Source organism: Metarhizium brunneum, chromosome 4, assembly GCF_013426205.1.
Source record: "Metarhizium brunneum chromosome 4, complete sequence".
NCBI classification, from domain to species: Eukaryota; Fungi; Ascomycota; class Sordariomycetes; order Hypocreales; family Clavicipitaceae; genus Metarhizium; species Metarhizium brunneum.
Window position 1 is genome coordinate 2,890,500 of NC_089425.1, and position 14,573 is coordinate 2,905,072.

At 51.9% G+C, this 14,573-nt stretch overlaps 4 protein-coding genes across 4 annotated transcripts; 2 read left to right on the forward strand and 2 right to left on the reverse strand.

Annotated features, from left to right (window-relative positions):
- Nucleotides 1-2,209: 2,209 nt before the first annotated feature.
- G6M90_00g075530 (uncharacterized protein) lies at nucleotides 2,210-2,499 on the reverse strand (the record flags this gene model as incomplete). Its single annotated transcript, XM_066131043.1, has 2 exons — nucleotides 2,210-2,384; nucleotides 2,438-2,499. 2 exons carry the CDS (start codon nucleotides 2,497-2,499, stop codon nucleotides 2,210-2,212), a joined length of 237 nt encoding a protein of 78 aa, XP_065987022.1.
- A 768-nt stretch (nucleotides 2,500-3,267) lies between these two features.
- G6M90_00g075540 (uncharacterized protein) lies at nucleotides 3,268-3,669 on the forward strand (the record flags this gene model as incomplete). The annotated part of the gene is made up of 1 exon (XM_014690059.1): nucleotides 3,268-3,669. The coding sequence occupies one exon, from the start codon at nucleotides 3,268-3,270 to the stop codon at nucleotides 3,667-3,669; it is 402 nt and encodes a 133-aa protein (XP_014545545.1).
- Nucleotides 3,670-12,690: 9,021 nt separating this feature from the next.
- G6M90_00g075550 (uncharacterized protein) lies at nucleotides 12,691-13,209 on the forward strand (the record flags this gene model as incomplete). The annotated part of the gene is made up of 1 exon (XM_014690058.1): nucleotides 12,691-13,209. One exon carries the CDS (start codon nucleotides 12,691-12,693, stop codon nucleotides 13,207-13,209), a length of 519 nt encoding a protein of 172 aa, XP_014545544.1.
- Nucleotides 13,210-14,043: 834 nt separating this feature from the next.
- On the reverse strand, nucleotides 14,044-14,517 carry G6M90_00g075560 (uncharacterized protein; the record flags this gene model as incomplete). The annotated part of the gene is made up of 2 exons (XM_014690057.1): nucleotides 14,044-14,147; nucleotides 14,289-14,517. The coding sequence occupies 2 exons, from the start codon at nucleotides 14,515-14,517 to the stop codon at nucleotides 14,044-14,046; spliced, it is 333 nt and encodes a 110-aa protein (XP_014545543.1).
- Between the last annotated feature and the right edge of the window lie 56 nt (nucleotides 14,518-14,573).

A 14,573-nucleotide genomic window follows, 5' to 3' on the forward strand; every position in this document is an offset into this window, starting at 1 on the left:
CCGCCAGAGAAGCGAGATGTGTTCATCACCGGAGCAGAGAGAGTCGAGCGACGCCTGAAAGAGGGGGTAGTCCTAAAGGGTTGGTGCAGCGAATATTTGCTCGTCCTGAGCACGAAACTTTGTCGCTCAGCATGGGCTGCGTGTCCTTCGTCGCGACCCTGCTCCAAAGGACAGAAGGCGCTGGTGGAAATGGCAGCATGTGGGCATCGTGGTGGGAGTTAGACTTTTCAGGTGATGCAGCCCTTCCGTCAGCACTCCATCACCACACCTCCACAAGGACCTTCACACCGTGAATTCCATACTCTTCAGACGCATCCGCGACATCAGAAAAGGCAAATCCCAGCGACGACAGCCAATCGCTTTCCGTGGCGGCGCGGACAGGCCCCATTATGCGCGGCTCGGTGCCAGATGTCTCTCACAGCCACAACCCCCGTCTGTCACTTTCGACAAGCGTCTTGGCGCGGCAGTCTGGTTGTCTGGCGAGCAGGGGGCGACGAGCCAGTTGTCATATCGGCCAGGGGCCCTGTCAAGACTCTGTTCCTCGTCAACTTTGAAGTCCAGCGCGAGCGCGGGAGGGCCCAGGCTGTCACTTATCGTAATTCACACCTGTAGCACACATGGTGCTCTTGATACCGCGCCTCATATTACGCAGCTGCTGATATTGTTTTTTTGAGTTCAGTAAACAGCCAGGGTCCCCCGAAAGACCGATAATGACTGACAATGCAGAGCACGACGGAGACAGGCTGCAGGCCGCAAACATGGTTGGAAGTGGTAGTGGAGAGTGACCCAGAGCTCCTTCTCATTGTGTCTCGCCGTCTTTCTTGCCGCCCGCACCTTCCCGGTGTCATCAACGAGGTCGCTTTGCGCTTGCCATTGTTCGCATTTTTTGGAATCGGCCGATGGCTCGGCGTTTCTTGTCTCTCTGGTGTCAACTTTTCATCACCCACATCTCCCTGTTTTGTGCTTCATTGTCTCCCTTCGACTTTGTGATGATGTGCAATTCTGACCTGATTACTTACGGGTGGGTTACCAAGCCTGGCCACAACCGAGCCGATCATTATCGCGTCGTTCGGGTATAAGTATTAGTCAAAGCTAGCTCGCGTCTTGAGCGACGGCTCCAGACGGTCCCAAACTCTGTTTGCAACCCGTGGAGCCAGGGCGGCCATAGCTAGCCATGTCATCGTCATAAGCACCCTCTGTAATAGGAGCGCTCTCCGAGGCGATCCCTGAGGTTAAGCCCAGTACAGACTGCCAGGGAAAGCCTAATATTAGGGTCTGGCTTTTGCTCATCAGAGTTCAAGACAACGGCCAGCAATGCCAATCGTGGGTCTTTCTGTCTGGTGATTGGAACATCCATGTTCTCGGGCCTCCCATTGACGACGGATGACTGGGTGCCGGAAAAGCAACAGCGTCAAGAGCATGTCAGTGCAATGGAATCACGCGAAGGAGCCATGTCGGGAGATGAAGCGGGATCTGACGCATCGTCATCGACGTGGTGCCTGAGAACCTCTTCAGACACGAGGCTGCAGCGAAAAAAGGTGCGGATAATCAGATTGTTGACTGGCCACCTGTCTGACTGCATCACCCATCCGCAGATTCAACTGACCACGGCGTACCAGACTTCGGGAAGAGCCTGGGGTTTTGGCACACCCGCGCTACCGCTCTGTCGCTGCCCATGCCAGGCTTTGGCCAAAAAAACCGCCACACTGTCATGACCCCAGAGCTTTCGTTAGCCTACGGACCGATGCCAGTTTCGTCATGGCCTCCCGAGCTTCCAACAGTAGTGAATCGTCGACCAAGTCAACGGCGAGGCCTAGACACAAAAGCATAATGAGCCTTACGATCCGGGCATATAGACTTTTGCTCTGGGCTGTGCTGTCGCCATCGTCGACTGCCCCGTGGTGGCCGGCGAGAGTTTTATTTTTAATCACGGGCTTTAGGTTCTTGAGCCACGAACCCAAGGCCACAATTCTCCATAACACACGTGTCATGTGAGGACAAGTAACTTTTGTTTGAGTGCAACTCAATGATGACGGATGAGGGGCGAATCCATGAGCTCGAGTCTGACACGGGTAACTAATACGGAGGACGGAGTAGTTATCTCACATATCCGCCCTGCTGTGCAGTACTTGCATACATACTGTACAGGGCTCGCTGCAGACGGTAGTACTACTACAACCACACATGGAGTTATACTTTGGCTGGGCATTTATTTTGTCCACGCACCCAGGTGTGTCGCCAACAGCAGCATGGCTGCCCCACGACCCGATGGAAGATGGCCGGCTCGAAACGCCTGGTAAATTTGCTGGTACATTCCTATTACCATTGTAACAATGGGGAAGCACTGTCGGATTCTCTGATCCAGCCCCTTGGCCCGAACGTTGCTGCGGCGTTGTCTATACAGCCACGGCGTATACTTGCCACGACGTCGACTTACTCGGGCTCGCGCTGTTTAACCTTTGGCCCCTTTCCCGGCTCTTCGAGCCTCGCCTCGGCCATTCTGGGCATTGCAATGGCAAGATTGCCGGTGCTGCAAGTTGTCTATAAAGCACCCAGTGCTTGCACCAGATTCCTGGAACGACCCATCCCGTCCACCTGCAGCCATCTTACAAGCCCCCCCCTGGTTACCCTCCAAGCAACTCTGCATATGCCACTATTTTCCTCTTTCCCCAATCTTGAGTCCATTTTGGAGCGTACTATAAACGCCGTCTCCTGCACCTAACAAGCCAGACTGTTACCCCAAGGCTGACACAGCGTTGCAAGACAAACTCACAGACAGACAGACTACCTTGTCACCACCTTGTGCTTGGGAGAAAAGTCTCCGTCTTTTAGTGTCGTCAGCCGCGATCAAGCAAGCAACGGAAAAGAGGAGAGAATAGAAAAGCACGGTTCACAACGGTGCCCGTTTTGCTCGCCAGTTTACAGTCAGTGCCGGCTAGTTAGGGCTAGGGAGGTTTGGTCAACACCTCGACATACACGCCACACCCCTTGTTATTCCTCGGTGAGAGAGCTTCTCTACTAGAGACAATTCTGACAAGGAGGAGACTTCCTTTTTGGTCCTTGTGTTTTTTAAATCGCATTTTGGCCTTCGACCCAAAGTATTAATAACACCCCTGCCGATACTTCCCATTTCCGCTATCTTGTACCCACACTGTGCATCCATCCCCAAGGCGCTTTAACCGCCCATACATACCGTCAGAACAAAGCACCCGCATACATATATACATGAGAGGTTCGCCCTCCGTCTGGGACTCTCCTTCTCAAAATATGTTGTCTGTCGCCGCTCAAGATACCCATCACTACCACCAGAGTCAACACCACCAGGCGTACCCCCCTCACTACCGCCCAATGCCTCACCGTGAAGACACCCCCGTCATGAGTGTTGCCGCGAGCAGCTCTCCTGCTCCGGGCAAGAACTCACAAGATGCTGCGGTAGCCCAAGCTCTCGAGATTGCTCGCGAGAGTCCGGACGGGGCCTCGGACCCTACTGTCAGCAAGATTCTCGAGAGTGCTCTCTCTCAAATCTGGGGCAAGGTCCAGGCCGAGCCCAACTCATACGTCATGACGAGGGACGAGTTTGCCGTCTTCAACTTCTTCCAGCACCGTTTCATCGGCGACAACGATGCCGTCGAGGCTCGAAAACGATACTGGGACAACTGCCATGCTTGAGAGGCGCAAAGGTCCCTGGCATGGTTGGCAAAGTACTACTATTCGTTTTCTTCACCCTCCCATACTTTCTTTTTCTGGCTGGCGCCAGAAACTGCACTAGCTTCATGTGGCCACCCAGAAAGGCAGGCTGGTCCCGACATATCCCAATTCTGACAGGCGCATATTACGGCCATTACCACCTGAAGTCACCAGTAATCGATCAGGCCATTCTCGAGAGGTCATGAGACCGCCGATGATATGAAACAAGGCGCCAAAAAGAAAAACGAGCATGTGCAATGCAGACCATGCCAGGCGGCTTCATTGCTGAGCGGTCCAAAGCCGGATCAAGTTGACGACCGCCATTTGGGGGCAAATCAGGTCCTCGCTCGTCGTGGCAGTCAGGTCAATGTGCAATGCGCCCAAAGCACTCACCGGTATGTACATACGTACAAACAAACACAGGGCAGGAACCTCGACTCGTACCGGGGCGCAGGGCTAGACTGGATCGCAGCCAAAATGTCGCCCGGGTCTTGAAATTCGGGCGTGGTGACATTGAGGTTCCCTGGTTTCCAAGGGTTCGCCCTTCCCCCACTTCAGAGCCCACGAGTCTCTTTGTGTTGCCGGCGGCCCCTCAGCTGTCGAAATCCAACGTTCGACCCGTTGCGGCCCCAGGTCTACCCCTGGACTGCCATTGCAGGACTTGACTGGGAGATCCTAGGGACTGCTTTGCCAAGCTGGCCGACTTCCCAAAGCAGCATGATCTGGTTCCTCTCGCCAATCGCCCTGATGGCTGGTTGCACCAGAGCCAAGGCACGATAAACAGCGACGGCGACGGCGATGGCAGACTATTGGCAAGTTGCCACCGAAGTCTTGGTGCCCAGGGAGCAAATCGCACCTCAACATGTTCACAGCGTGGTCCGATGTGGTGATTTGCGAGGCTGGCTCCACGTGCCGGCAATTCTATTTCAAACGACAATGTTATACCGGCAACCATCCAAGATGGAGAGTCATTGCGGCACTCCCTCATTCACGCTTACTCGCCAGTACAGCCTGCGATGCAGAGCTTGGCCACCAAGGGCACTGACTGGCACAAACCACCCTAGCGCCTCGTCCTTTCTCTCATCATCACTCAACCTCTGACGGCGCCACTTTGGTATAAATGCATACGATACGGACTTTGCTTATGCAAGAATCTAACGAATTATGAACTAGTCCTCATGTTTGTCCATTTTTTGTATATATTGAATTTCATCTCTCTGTAACATTTTCAGATGGAACTAAACAGAGAAACCATGGTGCACGCCTGTATTACGTGGTGTTACAGTCTATTCCCATTAGACAGCACTACGTTTATTAATCAAGACTGTGAAACCCTGACCTGCTGTTCTCGATGCCCAGACGAAATGACAAAAGGGGAGCTCTTGGCCAGATGAAACGTTAGACTCTATTGCAATGGCGTGCATGGGGTGCACGGGAGGACGTGTCGGTGGTGGCGCCAGATTGTTGAAAATGAGACATGATGTGGAATTTGGATAAGCTGCTACGCCCATTTGATGCAGGCCGGAGGCTTTTTTTTTTTTTCAATTTCCCAAAGCAGCGTTTGGAGTCATTCATAACTAGGCGGGCCAGGGCTAACAGTTCTCAATAACTGCCGGCAGCCGCGGAGACGTCAATAGTCGTTGGGCCTGCGTTACACACATAAGTCTGTGGTCTGTGTGGTTGCTTTTACTGAAGATCTGCGACAGGGAGAAGTCATGGTACTACTACCATGGGCAGATTAAGTCGAAAACCTACGCCGCAAGGTGTGCCAGATTTAGATCTGGGGTGCATGAGACACGATCAAAATAAGATACTACTAAAAGAGAAAAAAAGAAAAAGAATGGAAGAATGCAGCTAGTATGTACATACTCCGTACAATAAACCTGTTTGCTTCACGTGGCTCACCTTGCGCCCCGGGACTGGGACTGCACTTGGCTTTTTGGCCACACGAACTGCCGATATGCAATGGCTGGGTGGATCTAGATGCCACGAGTGCATGGGCTCGGAGGGGGGGATACTACTCAAGCTAACACCAAGATAAGGCAAAAAAAAGGGCAAGCAACTTAACAGAGGGCTTCTGCGGTTGACAAGCACCATGTCCCTTTTCTCCCCCTTCCCAGTTTGGCGGTTGTCTGTGCGCCGCCAGGCGAGAGACGCCCCGGCACCTTGGGGTCTGGTCGGCTGCCCTTTTTTTTTTCTTTCCCACGGGGCAAGTCGCGGCGTAGCATACTACATTGTGCAAGGGCGGCAAAAGGGGGACCAGCAGGCAAGGGCGGCATATACCCGCACGAGCAAACAACAAGATGCATTGTGTAGTAGAGTAGTACTCTGTACAGTGGTGCACCATAGACGGGCGACGGCATGGCTGGTCGGCATGGCGCAGGGCAGGGCAAAAAGGAATTAGAGTTCGTCCTTGTTCCCAGGCCGGCTGGAGCAATAGCCGAAAAGGACAGCGGCAGCGATGGGGGCAAGCCCGGGCGCCTGGCCTGGCCTCTTTCTCTTCGTTCGATGTCGATTTGCAGGAGGCATTGGTCGGCCGATGATGCAGAGGAGCTGCTTTAACAAGCGTAAATTTGCCGCTTTTGTCGAGTCAATTGTTCGAGCGGTACTGCATGCATGCATGCATGTATTACAGTTTTTACAAAACAGGTGCCGTTTTATTATCTCGCAGGGTCTTGGCGAAAAGTATATTATGTACATACATACGAGAAGGGAGACGACTCTGACTCTGACTCTCTCTCTCTCTCTCTCTTTTTTTTTGCGTCATCAAGTGGATGAGAAAGAAAAAATAACACAAGTCGCTGACGCAGATACGCTGAAGCAGGATACACGAGGAGGCCAGCCAGCGCTTAAGGTTTGATGCTCACGGTCCGTGTGCGCCGGAAGTTTTTGTCCCTCGTTACTGGTCGGACGGACGGGGGACCAAATGGTCTGAACCTTTTTTTTATATTTTTTTTATGCGGTTTCGCCATTTTCGTGGCGTCATGGAACGAGACAAACACCGCGGTGGTTTTGTGTTGTTCGCCCCTTTCTTTCCCTTGCATTCCGGTTCCTGAATCCGCTCCGGTGCGTGGCCAAAGCCGAATCAAGTCCGAGTGACAGGGAATGAAATAAAGCAAAAATGTCCCAACGGGGCGTGGGCATTCAGTCAGGGCCGGGGTTCTTGCCGACGTTGCAGCTGTGCCTTGTACATAACATACATACATATAATATTAAGATTTGCGTGTCTGATTGGCCGCTTGTCGGTGCAATGTTGCTGCTGAGAGGGCGACGTATGTGTACATTCGTTAAGAGTCGAGGACCTTGCGGGGTCCCTCTGCCCCATGTGTCCAGAAGGACAAGACCGCTACCAGACGAATAATGTGCTGATGTGATAAATTCAATGTACCTGTCAGGTAGATACTTGTGTACCTGACAGGGCTACAGATACATGAATCACGTGCTGTTTTCCAAGCAAGTCAAGGTACCATTTAACCGTGGTTATCTGACTGGCTATCGACCCCTGAAATTGGCTTTCCACAAGGTGCCCGATTTTTACAGAGATGGACAGGCGCAAAACTTTAATTTGGGGGTGGAGTCCGGGAAAAAGGGGGGGTAAAAATGCTTCGAGAAGAATGCCGTTTTGGGGGGGGCCAAGGAGGAAGGAGGAGCCGCTAATAGGGCCAGTTACTATGTACAGTACATACTAGGCGTCCTTGCCTCTGGCGATATTACTACTAGTAGTATCGTCGATACAAGGGTCATGGGAGTCAAGTCACGAGCAGCACGCATTCCAAGAGTCATGATGGGTGTGTGGGATTGTGTTGGATAAACTCCCCGAGCTAACACGTTGTGCTCGGAGTTTTAAGTTTGGCACAGGGTAGAGAAGGATCCTGCGCATGAACGTTTTGTTTTAGCATTTTATTTCTGTGTGTAGCATACAGGCATTACGTATTATGAGCGAGCATCATGTTGTAATGCGGCGGCGAGGGATGAGACGAGAAGGATTGAGAGCGTTGTAGTCTCTACAGTATGTACATATGGGACTGGAGGGGGGTGGGTGGCCTTGGTGACGACGAGATCATTTAGAGTTTAACCGAATTGGCTTGCCCATCACAAGGTTTGGGGACATCCTGGGCGCCCGAGTTATCCTTCTCTTTTCTTTCCTGCGCATCGGCATCGGGCATCGGGGAGGGAGGGGGGCAGGCAGCGCGGTTGCGCGGAAATAGAGTTTCTTCCTCTCGCTTCCCAAACGGCGACGAAGGAAGAGGCCGTGTTATGAGACGCTGTGTCTTGTACAATAGAGCCAGGCTCATCCATCGTATGACCCAAGGTTTGGAATCAAAACCGGAGGAACCCATTCGGCCAGATACGAACAGAGTCCCTGGCCCCGAAACCCCCCTCCCCTTGCGCTCTATTCAGAGAAGGAGGAGCAGAATGGTGCTTGATTCCGAAGAGGCAGCAAAGCGATTCCGTTCTATACATAGGGTGGTGAAATCAGATGAAACTTGACCAAACGGAGACGGAAATAAATACCTTGGCCGTGCGCCGTGCGCGCCGCTCGTCGCTCGGCACGCAGCAGAGTCGGCAGCCCGCGCCCAAGACTGCATTGCATTGCGAATCTGGCCTTCTCCCGCCCGACTGAGGCGTGGCCCCGGAGCCTCGCCTCCGAGAGGGCACAGCAGCAGCAAAGTTCATGTCCGGAAGCAAATAAACTTTGAACCTGTCCTTGTGCGTTTCACGTAGCGCGCATCGCTTATGCGAAAGGGCATGGACTTTGGGACAAGATGAAACCCAATCTTATCCAGCGCATTGTTTGTGTCGGTAGTACTCTGGTGCGAGCCAAATGTGATGCGATAGGCAGGCTCTTGAAGCCACGGCCCTGTTGTGGTTTGGCGTCACGGGCTGGTTTTCGGCTAGCAATGGAATATCGGATGCGACCGCATTGACGACGAGCGTTGGGCCTCCTCTTCTCGTCGTGTGTACGGAGTATGTATGGTGTGCATCTCGGCATCATGTTATGCAGCCAGGGGTCAGTCAGTGTGAGCTTATCTTGCTGCCTTTCAACTCTCTCTCTGTGTGTCTCTCTCTTTTTCTCCATCATTTATTAAGCTTTTCCGGCCTTTCAGCCTCGTCAGCTTGTCCTTGCATCCTTCTTGTCTCGTAGCAGTGGCCGGCATAAGGCCTTTCCCTTTTCATCCGGTACAACGAGCGTGTCGCCGAGGGGAGTCTTGGCTGGCGGCGTGGAACGAGTCAGGCACTGCCGTTGAAGCAATCCAAGTGTTGACGGGATATAAAACCGGCGAGAAACTTGGTGCGGCTATCGCGCCTGTACGGGCTAGAGCAGTGCGTATCATGTCGCGTTGACATCAAGGGTAGCCATGTACGGAGTACATGCCCGCGGACCTGGAAGATGTTGCTTGCGCCGTGGCATACCGAGCAGCAGTCAACAACACCTTGACTCATGCTCACGTGCGGTGGCAGCATGGTTATACCCGGTAGGTGCCGGATGTAGGGTTTTGAAAATACTCCGAGACGAACCTCGTAGGCTCGTACTCATTGTGTATGTATTTGCGGACAGCTCTTGGGTCGGATCGGTGCAAGACAAAAGAAGAAGAAATTTGCTTGACGTGCTTTGGCAGAAAATGGCAAGATATTCCTCTTGCAAGGTCCATCATTGTCAGTCGGCAATAAACTGTTCGATCGACAGGTTTCCAGAAAAACTGTCATGTCCAAGTCGAACCGTAACGTTTCCTCGGTTTCAACTGGATCCCGAGCAACACCCGTGACTCCACTTTGAGATCGGGTTGGGGGCCACGTCGTGCTACTTGAGAAGAACGTACCATCTGAGAAATGTAACGAGCAAAATGTGAAATGTCAATTCGATATCGTTACGGCAGATGATGTTTGATTTGCACCTTGAATTGTAGTCATTGATAATACCTGGTTGAAAAGAGACAGTCCTGGATTTCACGCACTTTGTAGTTGTATCCAAGTAGGCATTATACCCTGCCGTATTTAGAGCAGACATGAATTGTGAATGGGCTAGCTATTTGGCACGAATAAAAATCAAGCTACAATACATGCAAGGCATCTCTATTATAAGCATACTGTACCCAGGAGCACTGGAATAACACGCGATTGATTTTATACTCTGTTCTTTTTTTCTCTTTTTCTTCTTTTCTTCGTTTTCTTTTTTTCGGACACAAATCATTGTTCTACAGGTCTAGTGTAGGGTAGCTGGCTTGGCTCATTTCCCCCAGACTCGCCCAATATTAAATAGCAAAAAGTGACATGACTGTATTGAACGAGGCGCAAGTCGTATTGGAGGTGGACACAATTTGGTAGATGCTTCAATCGCCTTCCCCGCAGTTTATATACGGAAATGGGTTAGACGGACTCACTGGTTACACAACGAGTATACACATATGTTGATAACCCTCAACAAGTCAAATTTGCCTATATTCCATAGACTACGTACACGATCAAGTGACAAAGCAGGATTGAACTCCGGTCTACTGCGAGGAAAGTAGAAAATGTATTTAATTCATTTTAGAAAGCCTGTGTTGGCGTGTACGTGGTCATGGGCAGTACCTACCTAAGGTATGTACTTGGGTATATATTGCCAGAGGCAGCAGGGTAGCAGATCATGGTCCTCTACATAATGACAGTGACCTTCTACAATATCAATATCACTATAGCAGGGCCCGTCACCCAACGGTCTGGTCTCTCACATCAGGTTTGACATACCTAGGTAGATGGCGGCAAAGTCCATGCCCAGGAATACTTGCAATGCCGAGCGACCATGTACTTCCCCCCTGTGTGTGAAAAAGACTGAGTTTATGACGAATGTTGGAGATATTCTGCCAAATGCCGCAATTGCCGAATGATTTTGCTTCATGTAACACAGCAGCCTGTCGCTGGAGACGATAGAGGCAGCCTGGAAGCAATGCGCTTCTGGTACGTCAGGTTTACTCAGCTAGATGAAAACTTGAGTCTAGTTTGTCATTGTGCAACCGCTCGATGCTGATTTGGCAGACCCAGCGGCATCCCTACGCAACCAATCCCCACTCAGGTAGGTATAGGCATATGTATGATTTTGAATATGACTAGTATTTAACTTGGAAGCATGTCTTTGACCGTGTCAGCCTAGTACCAAATACTACCAATGTGCTTGAGCGGTTCAATTGGAAGAAGCTGCTCAGCACGTTTGAGGCATCGGATCGGAGAAAGAAGCACCCACCACTCGCCTGGCACTCACATGTCGGTGACGAAAACCACACATACGCAGTCAACTCCCGATGTCGAAATGCCTCTTGGTATAGTTAAATATCGGCGCCAGACACCGACGGCCCCACCGACAAATGACGGAGCACCGGTCCTCGATGGTTTCCACGGCACGGCTGACGGAGTAGTGCTGGGACAATCCGGTGGGCGCTAGGCTGAGGCTAGCTCTGACAAGCTTGGAGCTCTGATTCCATTATGATGATGGAAGCAGTGGCATAACTGCTTCAAGACGATGAATTACAGCCTGACAGGTTGCGCGGTGGGCACACAATAACTTGTTCCAGAGCTTGTCATCAGCCCACGACTGGTGATGAGTCTGATGACGCATTCGGGTATTGGAGGGTCCTTGACTCCTTGAAAACCCTCTCGGTTGATCCGGATAGCGCAACGCTTCCATGGCTGACCAAGTGCTGGGATGGCAAGCCAATGACTGTCAAGGCCGTTGGCCAAGGGCCAATGACGACATGATTGTACCAACTGTCCGCACGCAACTTACCCTTTGGGGCCCATGCGGCTCCCTTGAAACCACGATTGCCAGTGAGTCCAGAGACACTGGGGAGATTCGACATGGCACAGCCACAAAAGCAGGGGCAGCTGGCGGCAACCGAAACTTGTTGCATGTTGTGCTGTACCCGTTGGCAACTACATTGTACATACATCAGATATTGCTGCTGCAGGGTTCTGCGGCTCTCCTCATCGACAGGGTCGGCGGCACGAGAAGGCCTGGAGAATGGCTGGACAAGCTCGCCAACTCGCTACGCGCCAGCCGGCCTGCCGCGTGGTCTCGCCAGTGTACTCCGTAGAAGCCGAACAATATGGCTCGATATCGAGTTTCTACTCTGGCGTCCGTTTTGCCTTGTGGTAGTTGTTTGCAACACATGGCCACGATGCGGCTTGCTTCGTCCTGCGGCTCGAAACGGGCGCTTGGTGATGCATCACACCACTCGTCCTAGAACAGCGGCCCCATCAAGCGATGCCTTGGCGGGTGTTGGCGGGTGTTGATGATCGACCAGACGATTCACGCCGCTGGTCAAAAGTAGATTAGCGAGCCCAGTACAGCCTTTATGGTTGGCTGACACTGGGGTTGAAGCTTGGGATAGCTCTGCGGAGACAACGCGGCCGGCACAAGCAGCGAAAAAACTGGGTTCTTGGCTCTTCTCGGCGTCAGGCAAGCCTGGTGAGGTCATACATGATGGATTACTCCCTTGCAACTGCCGATCGCTCCGAGAGGCAGAGCCAGAGTGAGCGACCCAGACACAGACAAGGTTAGAAGGGAGAGAGAGAGAGAGTGACTATGAGAGTGGCTATGAGAGTGACTATGTGAGAGGAGGACACAAAACGAGTCGTTGGCTGTCTTCACCACCGATGACCGATGGGCCGCGACCGAATGCTCCTTCCTGCTTCAGACAAAAAGGGCTGGCCGCCTGCCTCCCAAAACTTCCGAAACTCCTAGAATTCCCAAACCTCTCAAATTCTGTCCCTCCCCTTCCATTCAATACTAGTAACAACCCCACTACTACAGCAAGTTCAATTCCTTGCTCTCCATATCCCTCAACACAGTACTCCGTCATTGTTGTTTTACTTTTCTGCGTCCTCCAACAACCGCTACTTTGGCACCTCGGCACCGCCACAGCTCGCGTCCGCTTCAAGCACCTTTAGGTCGCTGCGCAACCTTTGAAATACCAACATCATCATCAACTTGACGCTCTATTTCACCAGCTCAGCCGTTCTCTCACCATGTACGGCTTCATAAACGCCGTAGTCCGCACCGTCGGTCTCCTCTGGACGCTGCTCATCACGGCGCTCATCGGGAATGTCATTGCCAGCAACAACAATGGCCAGATGGCCACCATCAACTTCACAATGTTTGTCGCTGCTCTCTCGTGGGTCGCCAACTTGTATGGTGTTGCCGCGGCCATCATCTCTAGCCTTAGCATGGTCATTGTTCTCCTCGTCCTCGACGGCCTGGCCACTCTCTTCACCTTTATCAATGCCATCGTCTTGGCCGCCAAACTGGGCGCGCCCAACTGCGGCAACCTCAGAAATGCCAGTCTCTCAAGCAGCTGGATCGGCTGGGGATCCTCCGACAATGAGAAGCGATGCCGTGAGATCCAGGCCAGCACCGCTTTCATGTGGTTCCTCTGGGCCTGCTTCTGCGTTTCCCTGTTCTTCACCGTCAGGGAAGCCCGCGGCGGCGGCGGTCTCCGTGGTTCTGTGCGCTCTGGTAGGCCAAACATGTCCCAGGTTGGCGTTTAAAAAGGCTACTTATTTCCCTCCACCCCCCTTGCAAGAAGCCGGAAAACAAAGCGGAAAACCTTCTCTTTCGCCTTGTTTTCTTTCGCCGTGAACCAATTTCCATTTCGACTCTGTTCTGGGCTTGACGTTAACTGCCATTTTTGTTTCAGGCGTATAATATTTCGTGGGCTGCTGTGGACAGACAACTGGCTGGGGTGGTTTTCATTTCTTCCTCCTTTTTTATTTTTGTTTATTGTTTGCAAGCAAGAACTCTTACTCGCCTTCACTTGGCAATACTCAGTGGTGGCTGCAGAAGTTAGGGTTTGTACGAAACAGATGAAGCGCCAATATATGGACATGGGACCAAAAATGGAACGAGGAAGATGACATGAGTCCGACGGGGCATTCTGGATGGAGAGTGACGGACGTTTTGGAAATTATGGAATAATGAGGTTGTGTATACCAAACTTTAATGACGACGGTGCCGTGAGGGCGGTGCACATGGACCAAACATAGACACTTATGATTGCTGTAGCTATGTATTAATCTATCGCTGTTATTCACTTGAACTGTCATCATGATGCTCGCAGTGAGGCCTGACGCAAATGGACACGACCAAGTTTATGTTGTGTAGATGGGTGGGTGCATGCACACAGTCGTGCTGTCCCGGATGATCTATCGAAGCCTTGCTCATAAGTTGCCTGAACGCCTGAGCAACGAGTAGATGTGATATTATATACAAGGAGCTCGCGCGAGTTGCCAGATATCTTCTAGCCCACGTGTCTCGAAATGTGCTCTTGCCTTCCAGCATGGTGGTTGCCCAAAATTGTTGCCAATGGCATCCCGTCGCCATTTCTATAACGTGGCCGCCGTCTCTGCTATACCCACAGCCTTGAATGCCTTCTTATTCGTCCACCGCACTTCGACTCCGTGCATCCATTCCATGTATCTTCCCCAACCTATTGTCCTTTGGTTAGCGCTTTCCATCCTTGAACATGTACAGCATCTGCATCACGAGCCGTGGGAGAACCATGTGGTGCTAAAAAGGGAGAAGGATTGAAGGAAGAAAGCAAAAATGAAACACACAAGACAGGACATACTCCAATAGGCAAATTTCCTGCCAAAATATTTACCGACCCACGGGATTATCATCATGGTCAGTAGCAACTGGAGCTGCTCAAGGGACCGATCCCATTCGGCCTGGGCGTCGGAGTCGGCGTCGGAATAGACATCGCTTGTGGAAGAAGAAGTCGAAGGGAGGGAGTCAATGTCGTCTTCTTTTTCATTATAGGTGTCTTGGAGGTCGATTAGGGATTCGGCGGCGACCATTGTGACTGAGCTGGCGGTGAAGTGCTAGGGCAGCAGGAGGGAAATGGACAGCCGGG